This window comes from Eleutherodactylus coqui, chromosome 5 (assembly GCF_035609145.1).
Source record: "Eleutherodactylus coqui strain aEleCoq1 chromosome 5, aEleCoq1.hap1, whole genome shotgun sequence".
NCBI lineage: Eukaryota > Metazoa > Chordata > Amphibia > Anura > Eleutherodactylidae > Eleutherodactylus > Eleutherodactylus coqui.
The window spans coordinates 137,750,374-137,777,156 of NC_089841.1; the positions used below are offsets into that span (position 1 = coordinate 137,750,374).

A 26,783-nucleotide genomic window follows, 5' to 3' on the forward strand; every position below is an offset into this window, starting at 1 on the left:
TTTTAAGGTGAACTAAAAATCTATCATTCAGCTACTGGAGATAAAGCAAACACCGTTATCTGTCAGTAGAGCACAGGCTGTTATCTACACAGGGATCCGTCAGTAAACATTGTATTCTGCCGACACCCGTGACGAAAACAATGCAGCTGTGCACATGATTATTCACAAGCTGGGCTCTGCAAACAGCTCCTGGAGACCCATTTACATGCAAATGAAGGTGATAAAGTGGTAATGGCCATCAGTGGCCATTAACACTTTATGCAAAAAGATTGCTAAAACTTTAGCTCGTTTAAAAGATTATCTTTGCATGTAAATGTGCCTTTAGTCACAGGGTAAAATATCCCCTTGTAGTGACAATAGTCACTAACAGAACTGATCTTGTTTGCTAAGACCCTGAAGCTCTGCCGTGGCCTCGGTCATTATGTGATTGCCAGGTCGAATTGCAGAAGTGATATTTCTGCTTTCTCTATTCACTAACTAGTGCTCATTGAGCGCTATGTAGCCTGCAAGAGAGAAGGCAGAAGCAGTTAAAAACTGCTTCTGCCTTCTTCTCTGGGTCCTCAGATGTCACTGACAGCCGAGGACCTGATATGCTCCTGCTACATTGTGGGACCTTTGATCCCGTGCCATATTTTTTACTATTGGCCAGAATTAAAGCCAAGGGCCTTAGTTTTTCTAGTTTTTATCGATATTTACAGTTTAATATGTCAGTTGAACTTTGAAATTAAAGCATAGAACAAATAAACAAGCTAAGATGAAGAAAAATAATGGATTAACTTTGTCTCGACAAATAAAATCTAGATTTTGACTTTTCTAAGTAGTCACCTCTAGCAGATATACTAGCTTTACACAATGGAGGCATTCTTTATACAACTGCATTCAGATATTGATCAGAAATTTCTACTCAACATTGTTGCAGACGTTCCCACAAATGTGTTGCACCTGTAGGTTGCTTTGCTTTCACCCTTCTGTTCACTTCACCCCAAACAAGCTGAATGAAGTTTAAGTCTGGAGACTGTACAGGCCATTCCATTCTTTGAAGTCTACTGGCTTCTTCTTGTCTTCTTACGTAGTTCTGACATAGAAGTACGTTTTGGATTATTGTCTTGCTGTAATATGAAGCCCTAACGATCTAGGTGTACACCAGAGGGTAACACATGATGTATCAAAATGCTGTGGTAGTCCCTTTTGTTCAGTGTTCCAGTCACCCTGTGCAAGTTGTCAGCACTGGATTCAGTAAAAGAGCACCAGAACATCATGCATCCTCCTGCATGTTTAACAGTTGGTGTCACGCACTCAGGAACCTTTTACCTACTGGACAGCATACAAAAACCCTACATGTTGTACCAAAGATGTCAAATTTTGATCCATCAGTCCATAAGACCTTTCAATCTTCAGTAGTCCACTGGAGGTGCTACTTAATCCAGACAAGCCTTTTTTCTAGTTTGCAATCTCAACATTGGCTTTCTTACTGATACTCTACCTGTCAAACCTGCATATAGAAGTCTTGTTTTCACAGTTGAAATGGAAATTGGTTTATTTTTTGCTGCATTAAGCTGCGCTTGAAGATTTTGTGCTGTGAGGTGTCAATCATGCAAACTGTTGACTCTCAAAAACTTGTCATTTGGTCTTGTAGCGGCCTTTGGTCTGCCAGACCTCTTCCTTTCAGAGTTTCCTCCAGTTTCCCTTTTGATCGTATAGGAAACTGTACTGACTGCCACCTTGGCTTTCTTGGCAATTTCTCTGTAGGACAGACCTACACTTCTAAAGATTATAATTGTCTGTTGGTTTTCTTTGGTTAATTGCCTTTTTCTTGCCATTATCATAGCAATGTGCTCTGTCCTGAAGAGCAAAACTGTTTATATCCTGCCCTAGAAGGTGTTGTATTGCAATTTATTCTAGCACTGATTAGATATAGAATCAGGGGGTTTAAAGTAATCTACAAAGGTTGAGACACCTGTAGGAATAGCGTGCATCCAATTTGAAAACATAATTTGCTTTCTGTGCTGCAGAGCAGCTGTCCTTGATGTGTTCTCAAAAAAGCCCTTTGGTTAGGCTGCCTGCATACGAACGAGTTGGATTCCGCAAGCAGGAGCCCGCAGCGAAATCCATCTCTGACCACGGCCGGTGACCCCATGGACCTTCTTTTCCTGTACTGCGGATGACTGTGGACATTTACTGTTTACTGTTAATTGCAGATAGGCTGCAGGTCGGACAACTTCCGTTGACTTCGATGGAAGCCGTCCATGTGGAGTCCACACGAAAATAGAACTTGCTGCAATTTTAATTCCACTCATCGAAATTGCAATCACTATCCGCTCATCTGAGCAGACATGCGGATGTTCCATTTTTTCAATGGGTGAGGAATAGCACAGATCGTGTATGTGGGTGACGATCACGGATTCCACAATTGAAATCCATTCATGTGCAGCCGGCCTTAAGCTCAAACTCAAGCTATTGTTGCATTTCAGGTTAAAATGTCATAATATTTTTGAGTTTAACACTTAGTTCTGAATCTTTGACCCATTTCACGTTATTTGCTGGACCTAAACTGTCCTAATGTCAAAAATAACTGGAAAAATTGAGGTGTCTAATAACTTTTGACCAGCAGTATACAAACAAGAGCACTTGTAGATATCCTCTGTGTCTCAACCGGAGTGAGCATGCATGTAATTGTGATTGGAACGCACTAGTTCTATGGATCAATGGGGTTGTAGCTAATAGACACGTCAAAAAAATTAAATTATGAGAAAAATAGCCATCTGGCTCATTCATACGAGCCTGTCTGTGTTGTGTCTGCAAAATATGGATGCAAAAAAAGAAAGCACATGGAAGCTATCCATGTGCTGTCCAAATTTCTGTGTGAACTTATCTGAATATGCAAGCAGCACACAGATATGAAATATGCTCATGTGACTAAGTCCTTAAAAACAATCCTTTACAGGGGCACAAAATAATTCAGTTTTAAAGCATTTCATTACACATGTCACATTTATGCTCCTGGGACCTGTAGTTATGTTGGGTTTTCAGGAGCACACTGCTGCAGGTGTGGTTGATTTGGCTGGCTGATGGTGTGGAGTTCTCCAGCCTGCCAATCACCACCGGTCTGCTGCACATAGATACCAGCCCCTCTTGCTAGAGAGTCCTGGTGATTTATTCATCCTATCTCATTCCCACTCACAGCTTGGTGTTATGCATGTTAGTCTGAAGTGTTTTTCCCACCTTCTCGAAGGATGGTCTGGACACCTGTATTGCCTGCCTGCATCTTATGCAGACCCCCTCTCCCTTCCCCTTTAATAGGTGCGGTGATGTCATGAGTGTTGTCAGGTAGGTGATGCCTGATATGTTCCATTTACACCAGTTCAGTGTCTGACTCTCTTTCCCTTTGGTGTGAGGACACTTCCACTGGCTTCTGTTTAATATCAGTATGCATGAGAGTTCTGAGTGGGGTTTCTGTCTGTTTTTTGGTGTGAACAGTGATGTGTTCAGTGTCTGTGTAGGTAACCAGACAAAAGGTGTAAACAGTTACCTGTTCAGTTTGTAAGTTTTAATTTCCTCATCTGTTTGTTGGTGTAAACGGTGATGTGTTCAGGGTCTGTGTGGGTGACCAGACATCTGGGGTGAACAGTTACCTGTTCACTGTGGATGTCCCTTGTCTGTTGGTGTGTGTGATTGGTGAACTGTCTCTTACTATCTAGGATTAGGTCCCTTAGGTTTCAACGTAGGGCTGTCCCTATTAGGACGATTACCCCGCTTGTAGGCAGAACTCCTGGGGTTATGTTGTCTTGTTAGAGTAGGGACTCATGAGACAACAAGGACCCTTGTCGTTGACTGATGAGCTTATGTTCTTTGTCCAAATTACTAATAATACCCCTTATTTATTAGCTGTTCCATTTGCTTATACGTGTTGATATTATTAGTTTTGGCGTTTGACAGTCATTGCTGTTTGCACGCACGTCTGTGTATCTGTTGTAGCATCACAGTTCAGATTGTTGTTATCTGGTGTTTGTGTGATTGTGTATACACATTCTCTCTCTCTGTATAAACACAACCTTGCTGGGATGTAAGAACACCTATCCCCACACCTTGCATTATGCAACAAGAAACTTTAGTGAAAGCTGATAACTTGCAAGGTTGTGTGTGACAGTAATTTACATAAAGCTGTAGAAATAATGGAGATTCCAAATCACCAGATGAAGGTTAATATTTAAAGTGGTTATCAACGCTTCAAAAATTGATGTCCTATCGTCAGGATATGTCATTGAACTTGTGTAAGTGCTGCAGCTTTTTCAATATTTACATCTAAGCAAGATCTTGTGAATGCGCAGAATGCTGTATTTTTTTATAGCGCCCACTCTGAGTACTACAAGCTTGTCAAATTAAAGTGAATGAGACAAGCCTGTAGTACTCGGAATGGCTACTATAAAAGGTACAGTGTTCTGAGTACTCAGAATTGTGCTCAGATGTAAACATTGAAAAGGCCACAATGATCCCATAAGAGCTTGGTCCCGACCATCAGCTGGTCAGTGGGGGCCCTGGGTAGCAGACTTCCACTGATCAGATATTTATGGCCTGAAGATAACCCAAAAATTGTGTGTGCAAAACACAGAGAATAGAACTCATTGATTTCAAAGGGTTTGTTCACATGTCCTTTTTTGCATGTGAATTTCCCACCCCTGTGTGAACATGCACTGCAAGCACAAAAAGTAAATGTAAAATGTGCTGATATGTGAGCAAAAGTGCCTCACATTCATGGTTCAAATGCATTGCGCTTAGGCATGCGCAAAAATGGATACGCCCCTGTGAAGGAGTCTTAAGGTACACACAAAAGTTGTCAAGCGATTGGGAGCATAGTGTAATAATAGTCAATGGGGGATGTCTTGTCCATATAACAGGTCCCTTGGTCTATATGGAAGTGAACAAATGCATACACTAGATTTGCATTTCAGTGACTGCGAAAGCCTTTGATTTGACATGTTTGTACAATAGCTCACTTTTTGGAGTTTAACTATTAAATGAATTCATCCATTGCATTTTATGGGTTGACAGAAGAGTGAGAAATAAGATGAATTGGCAAATCTGTTGGATTGGCCTACTCATCTCTAGTTTAATTCTTTAATATGCACTTTATCTTGAATCTCCCTTGTTGAAGATACTGTAAAATACTTCCAAACTATTTTGTCAATCATCATAAATGACTAATAATAATGGTTTGCATATTATAATATACTAGCTGATATACCCGTCTTCCCCCAAGTTAATTTGGTGTAGGTGTTTACCTGTAATTTGCATGGAAAATTTTATTAACTCGTGGTTATTTCAGAGGAACTGAGGAATAGAATGTGTATATACTGTCAGGACTCGAGGTCCCGAAACTGGAAGTCCCTGAAAATACCCGCAACCCCTGTCCCTACCTACTTGCCCCCCTGGGCTAAGCCCCAGGGCGACAACTGGGTGACGGTCCCTACACTCACTAAGGAAGGGGGACACTGGGACTAACAAACAGACATTGGAACAAACAACAGCAAGGAGAGTCAGACAATCCAGGTCAGCAACGAGAGGGTGCGCGGTACAAGAGGGTCAGGCAAAGGCAACGTCAGGTCAAAAGGAGATTAGATTCTCCTCAGACTGCATGTACTGATGTCCCTCTGCAGAATGTGCGACCCTTCCCTTAACCCCTTGAGTGGCGGGTTTCTTACCACCCTGTCGTGCCCACCAGGGCTGGTTTTTTAAATGGGCCAATCATTTAATTTCAACTGATTTTCCAGTCGCGTTCCAAGAGCCTTAACGTTTTCATTTTTCCATTGACACAGCCATATGAGGTCTTGTTTTTTGCAGGACAAGTTGTACTTTTTGATGGCATTTTTGGGTATATATAATGTATTGCATAACTTTTGGAAAAAACATTGTAGGGAGATTGGGGAAAGAAAAAGAAATTCTGCCATTTGTTTTTTGGATTTCATTTTTACGGCGTTCAGCATGCAGAATAAATGATGTGATAATGTTATTCTCTGAGTCAGCACGATTCTGGCGAAACCAAGTTTATAGAGTTTTTTCTTAGGTTTTGTTATTTTTGTACATTTAAAACATATATTTTGTTTAAAGGTTTGAGTTTGTGTTGCCACATTCCAAGAGCCGTATCAATTTTATTTTTCCATTGCCAGAGCCCCAGAAGGCCTTGTTTCTTGCGGGATGAACTCTAGTTTTCATTTATTTAATTTTTAGGAATGTGTAACATTTTGATAGCTTTTTATTCCATTTTTTCTAGTGGCAGGATTAACAAGATCTGTAATTCTGGCATGTTTTTTATTTTTATTTTTCACTGCAGTCTCTGAGCAGTATAAATAATATATTAAAGTCATTCTACAGGCCAGTACGATTATGCCAATGCCAAATTGTAATAGTTTTTTTTCTTTTTCGCGGCTTTTTCACAGTTTAAAAAAAAAAAAAGTAATAAAAGTTTAAATCACCCTCCTTTTGCCGTATGTATAATAAAAACAATCTAAATCATAAAAGAAAAATACATATTTGGTATTGCCGCGTCCGTAAAAGTCCGATCTATCAAAGTAGTGCATTATTTACCCCACAGGGTGAGCGAAGTCCGAAAAAAAATAAAGAATGCCAGAAATGCACTTTTTCAGTCACCCTGTCTCCCAGAAAAAAATGGCAATAAAAAGCGATCAAAAAATTGTATGTATACTGAATTAGCACTAACGTAAACTGCAGGACATCCCGCAAAAAATGAGCCATTGCTCAACTATGTCGACTGAAAAATAAAAAAGTTATTGCGCGCAGAAGATGCAGCAGAAAATAATTTAAAAAAATTAAATGTCTTTGAAAAAAAATACAAGTACTATAGCAAAAAAAACTATAGAAGTTTGGTATCATAGTAATCGCACTGACCCATGGAATAAAGTTATCATGTCATTTTTGTTGCAGTTTGTGCACTGTAGAAGCAAGACGCACTGAAAGATGGTGGAATGTCATTTTTTTTTCATTTTACTCCACTTAAAATTTTGTAAAAGTTTTTCAGTACATTGTATGGTACATTAAATAGCACCATTGAAAAATACAACTCGTTGTGCAAAAAACAAGCCCTCATGCAGCGATGTCGATGAATAAATAAGGGAGTTATGATTTTTAAACAGGGGGAGGAAAAAAAGAGAAGGGGGAAAAAAAATCGTGTCAGATCCTTAAGGGGTTAAATAATGTACTAACTTCCTTCTGTCGGTCATTACGACGCAGGGATACCACATGTCTAATTTTGTTTTTCATTTTTTACAAAGTAGATGGAGAACAGTGTTTTTATTTTTATCTTTTTTATAATTTTTTTTACTTTATTTTTTTAAAGTTTTAAAAAATTTTTTGTCCCTTTGAGGGACTTCCACAGAGACCCATCAGGACCCCCTGATCACATTCCAGGGGTCCGATGGTAACAGCCCTTTACATGCTCTGGTCGCATAGACCGTGGCATGTAAAGGATTAACACAGCAGAGATCGGAGGTTTTCCCCATTCTCTGCTGTGTAAGAGCTGGTGCTTGGCTATCCTCTGACAGCCAAGCACCAGCTCTTACTGCCATAGAGACCATTGGCTGGCTTCTGACAAGCCGATGGTCTCCATTGCAACCTCTAAACAACACAGTGCAGAAGTTTGAAAATAGAAGCGAGAGATTGCCGGCAGATCGGTAATATCTCCCTGCTTTTTTTTCATAGTCCTGCACTGCTCTGTGTGGATCTGTGCAGGCAGATCACAATGCCACAGTTTATGGAACATTGCCACAGCTTATGGCATTGTGCTCTGCAGCTCCCATAGTGATACATAGCCAGGAAATCTTCCCGGCTATATCGCTATGGGCAGTGGAGCTCGTCCCGGAAAATTTCTGGGCGTGCCACTCAAGGGGTTAAAGGTAACACCCGTTTTTATTCAAATTTATCCCCAGACTGGAGGTTGCAGCACCTTTGTATTCTTAAAGGCATGCTGCATCCCTACAGTCCATGGCCGCTTCCTTATGTACTTTACAGCTTTACAGTATATGCACATAGAGGTCAGTTAGTTTCTCCTCAGTATATGCACATAGAGGTGAGGTAGATTCTCTACAGTATGCAAATCATTTCCCTAGGCTTTATGGTTTCTGAGAAAAGAACTATCATGTATCACGGATTTTTGCACAGTTGAAATTGAATATTGATGTTACGACCCCTTTAATTTTCCTATTTAAGACCTAAAGAATGGTCGTGCAAAATTTAATCTTTGTATGGTACGGATGTGTGTTATTAGTTACATTACATAGGGGTCACTGACTTTTGCGCTTAGAATTGAATAATCGAGTTGTGACACCTTTACTTCTCCTATTTAGGACATAAACAATGCTTGTGGCAATTTTCAAGTTTGTGCGGTATAGATGTGTGTTATTAGTTACAGAATTATTGGCGAATCAGTCAGTCAGTCAGTGAGGGCTTTCGTCTATATATATATATATATATATATAGATAGATAGATAGTTGTGGATTTACAGTGGAATAAGTGTATAAATTGTCAATTTTCCTAGGTTTATTATTGCGTCTTCTGTTCTTTGTGTATGTTTGGCAGTGATCAACGATATGTCTTCTTTCTCACTGTAAATGTACAGTGTGAGAGCAGCACTGGGACGATGGACATAGCTAGCTAAGGCTTAAGGTAAGGAGGTAGTGGCTTAGCAGAATAGAGATTGTAGGCAGGCTTTCATGGGGGTAGTTCAGGGCTGGGCTTCCTTTTTCCCTCATGATCTGCTGGGCTGAATCTAAGTCAGCCTTTGCTGTGTCCTCAGATTTTTCCTGTAGAGAAGAGTATATATGGTGTCTCTTCTTGCCCAAATTCAGACAGCTGCTTTCTCCAATGGCCCTGCCTGGTTGTGGACCCCACTACTCCCCCTGTGCCTGCATGTACAAGGAGGTTAAAATGTCATGAACGTTTCATTCTGAATGCCCCGCTACAGTGTTGCCACAAGATTAAAAGCCTACACCCCTCTCTAGGTTTTTCACTTTACATATGTTACTGCTATATTTATATTATTATATCTAATGTTATTCTTTGTGGTTCAAGTTGTCATTTCAATAGAGAGTTGCTGTTATCATCTAAGTCATATTGTAGGGTCTTGTTTGTTCTTCGGAGTATTATTAGTCCCCTAGTCATGTTCTCGTAGATGTCTAGGATTAAAGTATTCCGCTTGTACTGTTATTTATTGATATGTATTCTTACACTATTGATTTTCTAAGTCCCTTGAATGAATTAGGATATATGGTTTGATTCATGGCCCTTGTCACAGGTGTTAGAATTATATATACCTTCAGGTGCTGTGTCAGTAAATTTGCTGTGAAATCCTAATTACGCAGTAATCATTAAATGTGTTCTCTGTGCGAACTTTGTTTTGCGTTTTGATGCGGATTTCACCCGCTCATTTAAAACTCCAGAGCATTAGGAGGCATGCACACGGGCGGACTCTGACCCTGTTTCCAGCCGGCATCCACGCGTACCTGTATTTTTTTCTTCTTTTCTGTACTGCAGATGGTCTGCACGGCTCGCCGTCGCACATGTGCAGTATGCATTTTTTTTCAAACTCCTGCTTTTCCTGCAGAATCTGTGGCCTGTCCTCAATGCCAATTGCAGACAGACCACAGGTGGGACAGCTTCAATTAACTTCAATTGAAGCCGTCCGTGCGAAATCCGCAGGAAAATGGAACATGCTGCGATTTTTCATTTGTGAATGGAAACTGCAATTGGCTTTCACTTGTCTGCATGAAGAATCATTTTCGCATTCCATGTATGGGCGGAATTTTCTGCGGAATCCGGAGGCAGTTGCTTGCTCCGGATTCCGCAATTCAAATCTGCCCGTATGCATTCATTCTAAATCTGGGTCAAAATTTGCACGTTATGTGCATATTTTAATGCAGATTTTAAGGAGGATCTGCATCAAAATCTGCAATGGGAAAATCAGCTGCATGTGAATGTAGCCTCAGGTATAGTATGTTGAAACGTAGCATTAAATGTGTGGAATCTTCACATGGAAAATATGCAGCATTTACAGTATATTACAGTGCAAGCCATGTGGATGAGATTCTAACAAGTCCCGTCTACATAGTGCTGAAGTTCAGCAGTATAACTAAATTGACAATAATTCATATAACTGCCTCCTATTGCTCCTCTTCCTAATGAATCCTTAGCATTCTTATTTATGAAATATACTCCCTATTTACCTCCACTTCCATACTCTAACCCACGTATCTGTAGTAGTGTCGGTCGAATCCTGATGCCATCATCACAGGAAGTGTTTATTGCCTAAAATGCAGCATTATCAGCTTCTTAGATCCAGTGTCCGGCTGCTTACACAAAAAAAGGTAATGGCAGAGTACTCATTTTTTTAACCCATGAATTGTGTCCCCCCTTCAACTGTGCCCTAGATGGCTGCCTACTGTACTCTAGCTACACCTTGTTGCAGCCCAGGAGAAAAACTTAATGCCCTTTTCCATGGGCTAATGATCAGTCATGAATGTTTGTAAGTACAATAGTTTGATCATCAGCTCCTATGACTATATTCTTGATCAGCTGTTTGATCTTAATATGGGCATATAAATGCCCAATCGTTGGCAGCACATCTCTTTGCTTAAACTGGGGGATGTGCTGCTGATGAATACAATCTATATGGTGACAAAGGATCATATTAACAATTGTTCGCCCCTATACTAGTGATGCCCTCTTGCATATTAACAAACGAGAGCCAATGAATGAGCTATATTGATGATCAGTACTCACTATCACACTATCTGCCCATGTAAAAGACCCTTTAAAAAAGAAATGCGAGTGTTGCCCCAGCTGCATTTCAAGCAAATTTTCTAATGCTACTATACTGTTAACTAATTAGTGATCGTACTGCTCATGTACTAATAAAATCAGTCATTATTAGTACAATGAGCCTAAAGGTCCGTTTGGACAAGCCGATTTATCGTTCGAACGAGTGAACGATGTCAGATTTCGCTCGGGCAGCCTGTATATACAGGCAGATACATCGCTGGCTCGTTCAAACAAGAAGTGTTTCAGTCGTTCACATTCAGTGTATAAGTGAGAACGACTGAACAATCAGTATTTAAGCTGAACAATTGGTGAACGAGCCGGCAATGATTTTTATGCCTGCATAAAATGAAAAAAAAGTGAAAGATTTATCGTTAGTCTTTCGATCGTTGCCTGCGTTTACACTGAATGATTATTGTTCATTTTCACTTGTTTGAATAAGTTCTTTAAGTGATAATTGTTGCGTGTAGAAGGACCTTAAAGGGGTTTTGTCATTACAACAAAACTTGCTTGGCCAGACCTATAATAAAAAAAGAGGGCATACTTACCTGTTCTGGAGCCAGGGGATGCAGCTGAGAGCTCTACCGTTAGCAGTGGTGACTTCCAGGTTGACAGCATGTCGGAAGTCAGATGTCGTCAGCGGCCAATTAAAGGCCACGGCGTAACTGTACATGCAGCACTGTAATGCTCCTGGTAAACATGTACGGTGACACTGCGACCTCTCATTGGCCGCAGACGACACCTGACTTTCACCAGGCCATCAACCTGGAAGTCGCCGCTGATACTGGCGGTGTTCTCAGCTGCTTCCCAGGGCTCTACGACAGGCGAATATGCTCTCTTTTTTTATTTTAGGCCAGGCCGGGCAGGTGGACGGGGTTTTGTTGTAATGACAAAACCCCATTAGGGAGTTTTCCACTAATGCTGAGGCACAAAATATCCTAAACCCAAATTATTTGAATACTTATTTGATGATAAATTCTGGCAGATCTCGTCTAACAGCTCACCTTTTTTTTACAAGAATGCCTATCACATTTTCATTCTCCACTCACATGCAGAAATCCACTTATGCTTCTATTCCCCCAGGAATGAAAAACCTGGACATCTCATAATCACACTCTAATTGCTGTCATTAGCTTCATTTTGTAGGTGATATTAGACATGCTAATTCACTCTAGTGCAAGAGGAGCCTTCCAAATACTTCAATCTCTCCAGGCAACAGGCATTATTAATGTGCTCAGTGCATAAAGTCTTTCTGAATGTATGTAGCTTTGCAAAAACAATTTGCACATGAATCTTTCAAGTACATTAAGGGATTTTCTCTTTACTTGGCTTAACATCTGAAGACTATAATGTCATATTGAGCCACTTTGAAGGTGAAGAGTGGTGAATTGGCGTATAATATGCATTACCAACCTAGCATTGATGGAACAGGTAAGGAAGGATGCTACAAAATAGTAACTACATGATATCCCTTTTATATGCATATAGAAGCATTTTTATCATTTCAAAGAGCAACAAGTTCCTACATAGATACAGTACCTTGACATTTTTTTTAATACATTGGGGCTTATTTCCAAATACTGTCTAAAAGCTAGGCAGTGCAAACGTAGACTGGACAGTCTTAAAATGTGCCAGACATTTCACTGAATGCTAAATCTGTTGCATTTTAAGACTGTCTACTCTAAGTTTAGACCATGCCCCTTTATGGACAAGTTGGAAAAACTTTCCAAAAGTGTCTAAAAACACATGATAAGTGTGGCACAAGCATACAAGACAGTTTTCAGGTGTAATTTGCGTCAGAGAACTGCCATATGTTGAATAGTAAAAAAGTCCCATTAATTATATATATTTATATCTTGAAGGTCATTTGCATTGTATAAGGATGGCATCACATACAGTGTTTTTCAGAAACATTATCCAGTTTTTCATGCAATTTTTTTAAGCCAAAGCCAGAAGTGGATTCAAAAGATATTGAAAATATAAAGAAAAGATTTGTCTCAAAAAGTGCATGAAAAACTCATGAAAATTGCAGCTTTTTTCTGAAAAAGTCTATGCATGAAAACATCCATCGACCAAATTCAGATGGCTAAATGCGAATTGTGCTCGAGAATCTAGGATGCAGCTAGCATTGGACAGCACACATGGTGCTTTCACATTTGTGCTAGGGATTCCGCTTTCCTGCTCTGTTCGGGGAGCAGGAAAGGGGAATCCTTGCAGTTAAACGACTCTGTTTCTGGACGTAACCAAACAGTGCTGGTCGGAACCCATTGACAATAATAAGGTCCATTCATTTTCCACCCATTTTCTTCCGGTATCTTCAGCCACATCTGTGATGGAAACTCAAGCCAGAGGTTCTGATACAAATGTGAAACCACCCATACTCATCTGTGTTCTATCCAATTTGAAGGGACAGTGGACACTGCATACCCTCTTTCATCTGGGATACATACAAGAATAGGACATGCAGCAATTTTTTTCACGTCGGCGACGTTATCTGAGGAATGCAATTTTATTTGAGGGACCACCGCTGCCCTGACACATCAACGTAAGTTGAAAACAGCGTTACTTAAGAGCAACGCTACTCAAGGGTTTACTGTATACTATATGTTTACAGACCTACCAGAGGAAAAACAAACCTTCACCTGCTAGTTATGCAAGCTTGTGTCTCTATTGGAGAAAAAAAGTGCAAAGTCTTCAGGAGAGAATAGCTACATTGAAACTCATTAACAAATATGAAGGGAAATAAATTTTTCTGTGTACCTGCAGAAGCAAAGGAATGGAAGCATGTGACCCAAGGAAGCAGGAGGACCAGGCATCAGTCAGCACTAGAGATGAGCGAGCACGATCGGATACAGCAGTTACTTGAGCGAGCATTGCTCTTCTCGAGCAACTGCTTACGGGTCCGAGTGTGCTTGGGGGGGGGGGGCGGCAGGGGGGAGAGTAAGAGAGATCTCTCCCCCCAGCTACCCCCTGTCGCCCGCCGCTCACCCCCGCCACCCCCACCAGTAAGCAATTACTCGAGAAGAGCGATGCTTGCTCGAGTAACTGCTGTATCCGAGCATGCTCGCTCATCTCTAGTCAGCACCCATACTGCCTAGGAACCGGTACCAGGCTCTCATGCAGGACAACAATGAAGAGGTACATCAAGAGATGACTTTGCTCACAAAGAACAGCCTAGTAAGCACCCCAAATCTTCTTGGATATAGAAAAATAAGTGTTGTTGTGAAGAAGAAAAGGCGAGTGCTGGTTGTGGGGGATTCTCTATTAAAAGGAACAGAGGCAGTTGTCTATAAACCTGGCATAACCTCATGAGAGGTGTGCTGTCTCGCAGGTGCACAAATCAAAGATGTGTCTGATAGGCTGTCAAGACTCTTCGATTCTATAGACCACTATACATTCTTACTGATACATGTAGGGACAAATAACACTGCAAAAAAGGACCTTGCAACTATCTGCAGAGGCTTTGAAGACCTCGACAGGAAAGTGAAGAAACTAGGATCACGGGTGGTCTTCTCATCCATCTCCCAGTGGATGGCTATGGAATAAGGAGATAGAACAGGATTCTAAAGGTAAAACAATTGGCTGCGTCAATAATGCAGTCAGCAAAGATTTGGATTTCTTGACCATGGAGGAAATTACCAATGTGATGGGTTCCTTCCTAGAGACAGGTTGTACCTTACAAAGACAGGAAAGCATATATTTGGCAAGCACCTTGCTGCACTCATCAGGAGAGCTTTTAACTAAAACAATATGGAAAGAAAAGTAGAAGGCCAGGCAATATACAGTTCATGAATGCCATTGAGAAATCTGCTATTAGAATTGTAAAGAAAGAACAAAGACAAAAAAATCAAAAGGCAAATATAGGAGCAAGACACATTAATCACAAACTAAAATTCTTCTACAGAAATTGCCAGAGCATGGAAAGCAAAGAGAATTAGAGCTCCCAAAACAAGAAGATAAATATGATGTCATAGGCATCACAGAAACTTGGTGGGATGATACACATGATTGAAATACAAGGCTTGAAGGTTACAACTTATTTATAAGAAACAGACCTAATATAAGGGGAGGAGGTATTGGATTGTATGTTAGGAAAGCATACATCTCCACAGAGATTCAAGCATCAGAACATGATAGTTCTCTAGAAACTGTTTGGGTAAGAATTCAAGGAGAGAACAACAGAAAGGACACCACTGTAAGCATTTTTTTTGTATCTGTTTTCTCTCAGAAAGTAAATGCAACAACAACTTATCTTCCCTGTGCAATTGAAGAAAAAAAAGAATGCAGAATATCTATTAACCACGATATGGTGAGGGAATACTTAGCTAACTTAAATTAATTTAAGTCTCAAGGTCCAGAAAATTACATCCTAGGATACTAAAGGAAGCAGCAGAGGTAATTGCTGAACCACTCGCCGTAGCCTTTAAAAATTCCTGGAGGACAGTAGAAATCCCATAAGATTGGAGAAGGGCAAATGCTGTCCCTATCTTCAAAAGAGGGAAGAAGGTGGACCCAGGCCTGTGAGCTACAGGCCTGTGAGCCTAACTTCTATTCTGGGAAAAATCATTGAACAAATTATTAAACAGCATGCATGCAAATACGTGGACGGGAATAGAGTAATTAACCAGAGCCAGCATGGGTTTGTAACAAACAAGTCATGCTAGACAAATCTAATTTACTTCTATGGCAGAATCTCGGACTGGGTTGATCAGGGAAATGTGGTAGATATAGTATATCTTGACTCTATTATCAAAGTATTGACAAAGTATCTCATACCATCCTTATTGCAAAAAATGACTAAATATGGGGTCGACAAGGCAACTGTTGGTTTCACAACTGGCTGTACCATTGGTGCTATACAAATAACAAGATTTAGTTATTTAAATATATACTAGTGTATGCATAAACTGTTGCATACATCTGCTCTTGATGCCCATTAAAATCATATGTATACCATGTTTTATGCTTTTTAATATGGCTGAATTGATTGTATCCCAATATAGAACAATATCTTGGCTTATGTTTGGTTATTGAAGTCTATAGACTATAGGCATAGACATGTACATGGAGAGATTTTCCCAGTTTATACCATACAATGAACATGAATCAGGTCATTGTCCAACACAGAATTTAGTAAGAGCAAGAATGGGGCTAAGGAACCAAGAGTTAAAAATGTCAGAACACTTTTCATAAAGATATCGGCATGTACAATTTGTTAAAGCAACCCAAAAAAATTTGCCCAAGGAATAGCGGAGATGGGGGGAGGAGTTATATCACCTGCTGTTTTCTCTTTGAGGGTTTCTGCCCTGGATCTACTACTTACTGACCCCCATTTGTTTTAAGTGGCAGCACTGCTGCTGTAACTGCATGCTGGGGCACTAAACCCTACTGTCTCATTGGTCAACGCCATTCACATGCGCAGTGCTGGACAACTACAGCAGTGTGGAGTGTCTTGATGCACAGTGTGCATCAAGTAGTCTGGGACGTGGTATGGGCATCTTGTAAGAGCAAAGAAGGGACAAGAAAGTGATGAGCCTGGAGCAGTACTATGGAAAGTGACAGCAGCACATATTACTCCTGGGACAATTTTTTTTCTGGGCCTGGAGGGTAGCTTTAATAATGCACATTTTGTTTGTACGTGCAGTGCTAGCGGTTGCTTTCAAGTGAGCATGGCTTGTTTTATTTCTATATTTTTTTTAGATCTGATCATTTTAAAGCAAGCGATAGGATTTATGTGCTGGGATAAATATGTCCTTTTTCTGGATTCTGTTTTTGATTAAAATTAGCAAGAAATGATAATTGTTAAGTTGACGACATATCTCATACCCTCCTCCTTAGTCTAGTTTTCTCTCATTTTCTACAAAAGCTTAATTAAGGATCTGAAGAGGAGCTGAATTACAGCAGAATCAAAGTACAGCTCAAGCATTTAGCGTAGGAAAACATGTGGCACAATCAGGCTGACAGGCAGGGACCAGACTTTCGTCTCTGTTCAGCCTTGTATCCTCAGATTTTCTGTACTTCCAATCACTTGTCTTTGTACTTGATTACTGTACAATTGTGAATTCAACACCTTGGATGACATAGCCGCTATTATAAAGTGCACGCTCACTCATCTGGTGTCCATGAGAGCAGAAGTGTGCCAGATTATCAATATTTACAAACGATGGAACAGATGGTGATGAAGAATAAACGATAAAGACAACAACAAAAAGATTACTTATAATGGTAATGATTCTATGATCGTCCTCAAGGCCTCATGCTCAGAGAACACATTATGGATGAGTTTTGGATAGATCAGTAGTACAACATCATAACCTCCTTTGAGTCCATTCTGAATCCTTGAGTTGTATTGTGCTTTTGCTGTGATTTTTGCTGCATACCACTTAAATGTGGTACCTTTTAAAAATGTAAAACATTTGAGCTGCAATGCGCTTATGAGAGTATTTTACTGATTCATAGACTTTTCTTTACATCAGCTTCCTCCATCTGCATCAAGCTTCTTTTACAAATGTTCTACAGGTATGGGGATTCAGTGCAAAAGAAAAGTCAAGGAAACAGGTCTAACAAACTTTACAGCTCATGAAGACAGATGATGTAGGTAGTTCAGAAGATATCACCATTATAAAAGACAAAGGGATTAAAGTGAGGTATTGTTTTAATGAGATGAATTGTGGGGATCTTGACAAGTCCATTATCAAAGTATTGTAACAAGGCCAGCCATTAGTGCTACAATTAAGGGTGTCTACAGCATTAAATATAGATTAGCCAAACCCACTGATTTTGGGGAGTGCAGATGATCATGTAATCATGTATGGTGGCCTCCTGACTCTTCTCTGAGGGAAAATGTCTGGAGAGATAAGAATTTTCAACTACCCAATCTTTTTGTTCCCTGGAGATATGCCACCATCCAAGTTGTCTGGCAGTAGTTTTGTCTCCTAGATAGATATAAAGGCTCATTTACACACAAAGATAATCTTTCAAACGAATGAAAGATTGAAAGCTTTAGCGATCGTTTTGCATAAATTATTATTGGGCACTAATGCCCATTAGTACTTTATCAACTTCTTCTGAGGGCTGATTGTAAACTTTATCAATCGATTAAGACTGCAAAAACAAATAAAACAGCTATCGGACAAACACTCATTTAGCAAAGAGCTCATCTTTCCCAATCCCTCCATACATATGCACCCTTTGCTCGGCTGGGTGTGCATGTGTCTTATGGCCCATTTACATGCAACAATTCGCTCAACATTTCTTAAAACGATGGCATATCAGCTATAATTGTTGCATGTAAATTCTACCAACCTTCACTTTTCATCTGAACAATGATTTTTAGGTGAGTTTAAAAACCATCGTACAGACCGCACTCTGTCTGCTCCATGGGAACAAGAGATAACATTGCATTCTTTCTGCAGCCCATGCAAGAAAACAGACTGCAGGCTGTTATCTCCATGGGAGCTAGAGATAACATTGTTTTCTCTTAGCAGCCCATGCCAGAACATTGGAGCTCAGACCACCTATAGGATGGAGCTTCCAATAATAGGCTAATCAGACATACTTCCTGTAAAAAATGTTACTGCACATATCGAGTCATAATCAGAAAAGAACAACTTAATATAACAGTGTTATATTCTTGTTTTCATGCCTTGCACTCTTGACTATGAAGCTACTTTCTAATAATTCAAGGACTACAGTACTGTATTTTTCTTTCTTTGCTTGACCCATGTCCGAATAAAGATTAAATAAATTCTGCTACTTTCATTATTCTCCATATCAGAGGTGTATACCTGGGCAACTAAAACAGCTCTACACTATGAGAATTCTTCACAACGTCTTAGATATCGTAGCTTCATGGACCCTTGTTATAACGACAATGGGAGCAGAAGAGTACGGGACATTAGAGGGCTCTGGGGAGGTGGGACCGGGACTGTATGATACCGTGTTTCCCCGAAAATAAGGCACCCCCAAAAATAAGACACATTATGAAATTTGCAGAAATCGCTAATATAAGGCACACCCCGATAATAAGGCATACTAAAGTGTGCAGGCAAGTCGAGAGGCCTGTCCCCTGCTGCCATCCCCGTTGTCTCCTACCTCCTCCTGTGCTGTACGAGTGTGCTGTTGTAAGCTCCCCTTGCTGGCTGGAAAACCCCATACTGTCGTTCTGTTGCTGCTGCACACGTCTGCTGTGATTAGCTCCCCCTGGTGGCCGGAAGCTGCAATACCATCCCTGCTTACAAGTGGTACCGGAACTTCTGTCTGCAGGTACGTTACTTTTTTTTATGCCTCTGTGTGTGAGTCAGGCAACCATATGTGTGATTCTTAAGGCTGGGTTCTCACAGAGTGTATTTCCAGCCTTAGGGGGTGAGCATTACAGTCTCCAGACAGTGTGTGGGAGCCAGGTACTTTACAGCTCTTATTTTTTGTGTGTCATTTTGATTCAATAGGGGGTGTCTGCTTTTTTGCTGAAGAGTCTAAAGTACAAGAAATAAACAATGTTGCTACTGTATATTTTTACCCCTAGACATGAGCGCAAAAAGAAAGAGCTATTCCGTTGAGTACAAGAAAGGAATCGTGGAAGATTTTTGGGGCAAAAACCTTCCTGCTTTGGCCCGAAGATTTTACAAGAAATGGAGTGTCAAGAAATTCAGCAGGAGATTCCGGGTTCAGATGTTTATGATGATGTTTCAGAAAATGATGACATGACTGTCATTGAGTAATTTTTGCTTTGTTTTCACAGTTTGTCTAGCTATATTGGTTTGTGGTGACAACTACGGTACTGTGCAGTATATACGGTAATAAATGTTCATTTTTTTTGTTAAACAATAAATGTGAATTCTTCTTCATTGAAAAATAAGACACCCCCTGAAAATAAGACATAGCGCATATTTGGGAGCAAAAATTAATATAAGACGCGTCTTATTTTCGGGGAAACAGGGTATTAGGAAGAAAGTGTCTACTTTTTGTTATCCAGAAATAGTGCCACTCTTACTGATGGTATGGGTTGTGTCGGGTATTACTGATCTGCCCCTACAAGTGAAATGAGAGAAGCTATATCGTCTGACATAGCAGATGGACAAGAATGGCACCATTTCTGGGAAAAAAAGCTGACAAATTCTTTCATACACCCCCTTTAACTGTTTAAAATTAAACCAACTTTTGACATTTAAAACACAGATCCCATTTGTACAGATTTCACACCGGGGGGCTTTATTATTATTAATTTTTTCTTAGCTGCTCATCAGCAAAAGACCATAAAACCCCTACTTTTGTAAACATACATTTTTACTAATAAAGTAAGACTTTGTGATCCGTTAAAGTGGAGCTCCTATGCACTATAAGTAACATGCACTTTCTACGGTGATTACTGCAGCGTTTTGAACGCCGCGGTAATCGCAGTATAACGCTCCCATTGATTTCAATGTAGCCTCGCAGACATGCCCTTGAACGCAGTGCTAGAAAGCATTTTTAAGCGCTGTCTGCTCTATTTTGCCACGATTAACGCACCTCATCACCCATCAAAATGATTGGGTGCATTAAAACTTACTGTTGCAGACAGTAATCTGCTTGCAAAAATGGCGGTAAAATCACAGAAAAATGCGTCATTTTGCAAACGCTATGTGTGAGAGTGGCCTTAGACTATTGCTTAGCAGCATGTTCTGACATAAATCTTAGTATGAAGCAGCAAATCTTGGAACTACTGTACAGTATGTCATATAAACAGTACATGGTATGCCTACAGTAAATCATACTTTTTTTGGTTGGCTTTGCAATTTTTGATAGTTTAGTAATAATGTGCTTGGTCCATGCGTCAGCGTGTTGATGATTGCTGAAGATGGAACCTAGTGATGGCATGGGTTTAGTGCATGTGCAACATACATAATACACAATATATCCCTTTTATTTTATGTTCCTGTTGCAGTAGTATGTATGTGGCTAATAGAATTGTTGCAAGAATTCCTTATTCTATGCATTAAGGTATGTCCAAAACAAACGCATGCATAACGTAATAGTAATTGCAACTGGCTATGTACTATACTGTGTCTGCTTTGCAGTATAATTCCCATATACTTGAACATCAGGCTGTGTTTACCCCGTGCAAAATATAGTTAAACAATAGACAGAGGACTTATTGTCATGTAAATAGAAGCTCTGTATGTCTTAACTGGACATTGCTGCTTCTAATTTTGTGTTCAGATTTTCACATTGTAGGTTCTGCAACCACTATTTCCCTAAATACCAGAGTAATTTATTATTCAACTGTCATGGGAGCATTGTTCTGTAGCAATATGTTATACTGCATCTTTCCACCAGCCCACTTCATCACTGCCAACACACATCCAGCACTACAAGCTAGGAGATTGTTTTGTAGAAATCAATCTCAGGAGTTTTATTGATGTTATTTTAAGCCAGTATAAAATCTACTTGCTATATCCTACAGCCCCGGTATACGGTGTATATACCTGCACATTTATGGGGGCAGCTTTAAAGTTATTGCATTCACTTAAATGATCTTTTATCACTCTGTCCAATTACCGTAATTTTGCTATGCTTGTAGAGTATTTATCATTTCTGTGAAGATACTTAAAAAGTAAAACATAACATATTACTAAGGCCGGGCTCACACAAACGGCTTGGATTCTGCAAGCAGATATTCGCAGTGGAAGACCTGCATATGACCGCAATGGAAGAATGAAGAATGAATGCAAGCAGAGAATGACATCAGAAAGTTGGCAAAGTCCCTGGAAACCCCCTTCTATCGCTCAGGCGACATTCTCTTGTGCTGTCGTGGTGAGAGCTGTTCTGTGGGCCTTTAGAATGGGATACTGCTCTCTAGGCTTGGTTGGTTTATACTACTTTTTTTGGAAGTATTATAAACCATTAAAAAAAAACACTTAGTATCGTGGAGGAAGAACCCAGAAGAATCAGGGAAGGTTGCAGACAGCAGTCTGTATGATGTGTTGCTGCCCAGACTATGTCCTGCATTGTCTGCCTGCAAATTCCTGCTTTCTTTATACCATTTGTATCTGGTCTCCTAGCAACATGCGTACGAATCCGCGTCCATAAGCAATGTAATTGCATTTGCACTGTGGATCGAATGCATCCATAGAGATCAATGGACCCATACGTGAAGAATCCATGGTATAATAGAGCATGCTGCGATTTTTCTCCCCCTCGCAGAACCCGCAATTTCTACTCGCAAGTGTGAGCGAAATGGCAAAGTCAATGCATTTGAATGCCTGCTTATTACCGCATATCATACGCATGGACAATGATCACAGAATCTGCAATTCATGTGAGACCGGCCTTAATTGGTTTATGTGTACTTTGTTTCCACGATTGTAAGAGCTTGTGTGGTTACAGCGTGTTACATATACAGGTTTTGCACATGTAATACACTGTACCAATCTGCCATAGGCTTCCATGCTGCTGCTCACACATATTCGCGAAATAAGTGTTCAATAAAGATTGCAGCATGTTCTTTCTTGGCACATATTACGCATGCATGGACCCCAAGATAGTACATGGCAATTGGTAGCATGCAGCAAGTACACATTGTCATTCTGCACCTGCTGTGTGCCGCGAGGTTGTGTCATGTGTGTGGAACGCAGAGAATTACGCTTGTGTGAAGCCGCCCTAAAAATGAGTATGTTGTAATCATTTATGAAAAGCTTAGATTATTCAGCACAAGAATCCCTGCCATATAAAAGCAATTGGTTATCTAATCCATGAAATACAACCAAGGGTGTCCAGAGCCTTTATGCTGCCTGAGGCTAAGTGTGAAATGGTGCCCCCCCCCCCCAACCCTCACTCCACAAAAAAAGCAAAAAAAACTTTCTACTGGCATTGAAAGCACCAATATACCAAGATACTCAACACATATTTGAACCACTGAGACTTTTCTGAAGTAACAGAGAAATAATGCCCTCATAGTGGCCCTAGTAGTGAATGTTCCCCTTGGGTGGCGCCATTACTAATAGTGACCCCCTTAATATGGCCAGTAAAAAATAATAACTGGCTGGGTGGCAACCGGACTCCCATCTGAGGCTCTGCATACAACAATAAAAACTAGCTTCATGAGAGACTGCTTACAAATTTTAAATAAAAATCTTTAATAATTAAATAGCTTTATAACATACAAATCCATTTAAAGGGATACTCTGGCAAAACACATTTTCCATCCCTGTCCCCATCACTTTATTGCCTGTCACACTCTGGAGGTCTACATATATGGCAGTCACTTCCATGCAGTGCAACCTCTTGTCTGATGCTTATAATGCACCATCTTGATGCTGAGATTTCTACTTTCAGTTGCGCTATTCTGTGCTATCAACTCCATGATGCATCAGTGAAGCATTACATGAGCAGTTAGAGAGTGTACTATCTGTGCTCCAGGGGAAAAAAAACATTGCAATTACGTACCTTAATATATAGTAAGGAGGATAAGCTGTGATCTCCTCTATTATAACTGTGTGACAGGAGCTGTGTGATCATCAGCAATAACTTTGATAGGTATGTCTGTTTCCCTCTCTGATGAGCTTGTGTGGTACACTCCATGTAATATCACACAGGAGTCATGCTGACTTAAAAACTTAATAGTTTGAGAGTGGGACTGAGATCACATGTCCACATGGGGAAAAGAGGCCAGAAACGTTTGATAGAATCAACGTAATACAAGCTGACTTACATATACTGGGGGGGGCTAGCTACATAAAAAGTGACCCTTTAAATAGCTTGATCAAGATCACGAGATGAGATTCCCACCAGAATCATGAAAGCTGCATCTAGTAAGAAACTACAGCTTATACTTCTAGAAAATAAGGAAAACATGCACACCACTATAATATAGAGAAGATCCACTAAGGACCTGAAACACTACATGTGCCACAAAGGGTAACACATTATACAGTGTCCCTGATGTGCTACCTCTCCTCTTTGTTGTTGTCACACAGTAAAAATGGCATTACATGATTATTATATAATGATATTATAGATATAAGGCACATTAGCAAGCTGAAATACAAATAGTTAAATGGCATTGAGCTCCAATGATCATTCTGACCCCCCAAAATGCATAACAATAGGGATATCACATGATGATATAAACTGTTTTAACCTCATAATGACCACAGGCGCAGAGGACCAGACACCGACTTGGGACAAAGCAGAAGTGGGGAGAACTGAGTATATCACTACTTGTTATTTTCCTGCATGCAGAAGGGGTCTTACCAATAGCTATACCTTGGACAACCCTTTAAAAATGTTATTTTTCAGGACTGCCGTATTGAGGACCTATCTTCTGGAAAGATCAATGCAATTACAGTGAAATATATATAGTTCTATTTTTAAGTTTTGCTACTTTTGCACAACAAAAACACTTTTAAAAACTTGGTTTTGTGTTGCCACATTCCAAAACCCATAACATTTTTATTTTTCAATTTATGAAGATCTATATGAGTTTATTCTTTGCAGGATGAGCTATAATTTCCATCAGTCCCATTTTAGGGCATATACAACTTTTTTGTTTTGTTTTGTTTTTGGAGGCAGAAACAACAAAAAACCGCAATTCTGGAAATCCTGTTTTCTTACAGCATTGATTGTCAGGATAAATATACAGGACCCTTTTCTAGATTAGGTGGGTACAGATACAGTGATACCGAGTCTATGTTGTTTATATTACTTTTATTTTTTAATTAAAAAAACATTTTATAATGGAAAGACGCAGATTTTTTTACATTGGGATTTTTCTTGTTATTGAACTGTGTGTTTGCGCTTCTTCTCATTTAATGTATGTGCGATATAAGGTGATTATTATTCTGAAAAATATACCCACACAAGCACAACTACAAACTCAATGCAGATGTTTTCCTTGGTCAGATTTGAACCTAGAAGGCTAGGAACCTTCCACTGCAAGGCAACAGTGCTAACCACTGAGCCACATTTATGCTAAGTATGTTAGACAGTGTTAGAAACCAGTTTTAGGGGAATTGTTGAAGTTTTGGTTAGGTTCGAACTAATTTAGACCAAAACGAACTTTTTTCGTTTTCCTAACACCAATCCTGAACATCAGAACAGAATCTCATCTGCCATTAGAAAGCCAAGCAACAACTCCAGCTGTAGCACTTAGACTAGTGCACTGAAAAAAGGTGCTGCTCTGGCCTAAGACCTTTTAGTGACTGCTGGAACAAAGGTGTATTGGTGGTTGCTAAGGGGTTAATAAGCTTAAACCTATATCATATACCTTGGTAAGGGAATCATTGTGATGGTCGAAACATATGCTGCACAATAACATGTTCTCAAGTGAACTGTACCATTTGATTCCATCAGCCACTTGTAATAATGCAAGCCTCGCTCACAGGTTCTCAATGGAAATACAAAGCATATTTGCTTTTCTTAGATGAAAGTGCTCTGAAAGTGCTTTGAATTATTTTGCTTGAAATTACATTTGTACATATTTTCTCATGCATCTGGAAACTTGTAATCATAAAAATACAACAATGTTGGAATTGTGGTATTATTGTAAAGATGTACTTAATGAAATATATACATTTGTACATACTTTGCATGGCAAAAATACTTCATCATAGGAAGGGCAGTGTTGTAAAGGTAGAATACTACAGTATGTACGAGTCATTGGGCTCTGTTTTGGCATCTCAAGGACAAACCTTTATAACAAAGATAGCTGCTCATATGCGGGGCGGTGTCGTATAGGTAGAGTACTATAATGTATAGTCTTTGGGCTCTGTATTGGTAGCCCATGGACAGACAACCCATTAAGGTTCTAAAGTCAAAGCCTGTTGTAACTTCAGTTTCACCAAAAATCTTCTTTGCAATTGAATGAGAATACAATGCATATAATATGGTGCTACATAAAATAATGCATAGACAAAAACAGTCCTAACAGGTCTAGACCTTGTCTTACCTCTTCCTTCTTCTTGTTCTCTCATAGTTCTCCCTTTAAGAGCTCTATTCCATGTACCTCCAAAGTCTCCTTGCTTAGTCCTCTCCAAAGACTCTTTGCCTGATGTTTTGAACCATGGTCCATACCTCCGTGGTGTGCTTGGTGACTCCGGGGCTTCTTTAAATACCCTACTCAACTGGGGTGTTCCAGGTTCCTGGAGGTCACCTCGTTCACTGATGCCATCAACCAAGCTCTTGTCACTGTCTGACACAATATGTTCACCTTCGAAACTTGCGTGCAAGAATACAACACTTCCAGCCGTTAGATATAAGATTATAAATGTGAAAAAGCGTACAGGCTTCCGTCGAAAATACCTCTGAAATTTTGCAATTATCTTGGCCATATCTTGTACATTATCTGAGTTTATTTTAAAAGCCTTTTTATGAGTTTAATTAATCACAATATTCAACTTCCATATCTGCCACATCCCATTTGCAACATCTTCTATTATAGATAGAAACAGAATATTTAAGCAGAAGTAGGCTGTTTAAGAAAATATATAGCGATTTCTAAATTATCTGGAGGAGAAAACATTTCTTTGCACTAAAAAGCAGCGCGCCATAAAAATAAGAACAAATTTCTTTTTAAGTGACTGTGCTGTGTATTCCATTTCTGCTCAGTCTACTCCTAGCCAATAAAGGTTCCGAAGAGAGACCCTAGAGGTGCCATTGATGGACAGATCATTTTAAGAAAATTGAGAGCATGAAGGTGGTTTGAAAGCCGATCAGCTGACACAGCTCTCTCTCATTCTCTCTGCTTTCAGTTCCTGAGCATGGATTCTTGGAAGCATTGCTTTAATGGAAATGACACCACTTCTTTCTCTGTATAGAAAGCTCCCCAGGTACATGACACTCAGAGGAGCGTATTGTTAAATAAACCGTCATTCACTTTGGTCCAAGTCGAAAGTGCTGCACCTACAAATACAATGGAAAACAACCTCATTAGCTAGTAGGGACGCTTCAGAATAAAAACATTAACAATGAATATAGTTAGCAT

At 39.9% G+C, this 26,783-nt stretch overlaps 1 protein-coding gene across 1 annotated transcript in view; it reads right to left on the bottom strand.

Annotated features, from left to right (window-relative positions):
• Positions 1–26,130, bottom strand: part of WSCD2 (WSC domain containing 2) — a 197,106-nt gene extending 170,976 nt beyond the window's left edge. Inside the window, exon 1 of the mRNA XM_066601918.1 lies at positions 25,749–26,130. Within this exon, the coding sequence (XP_066458015.1) occupies positions 25,749–26,130 (382 nt within the window). The remainder of the gene's footprint in view (positions 1–25,748) is intronic.
• Between the last annotated feature and the right edge of the window lie 653 nt (positions 26,131–26,783).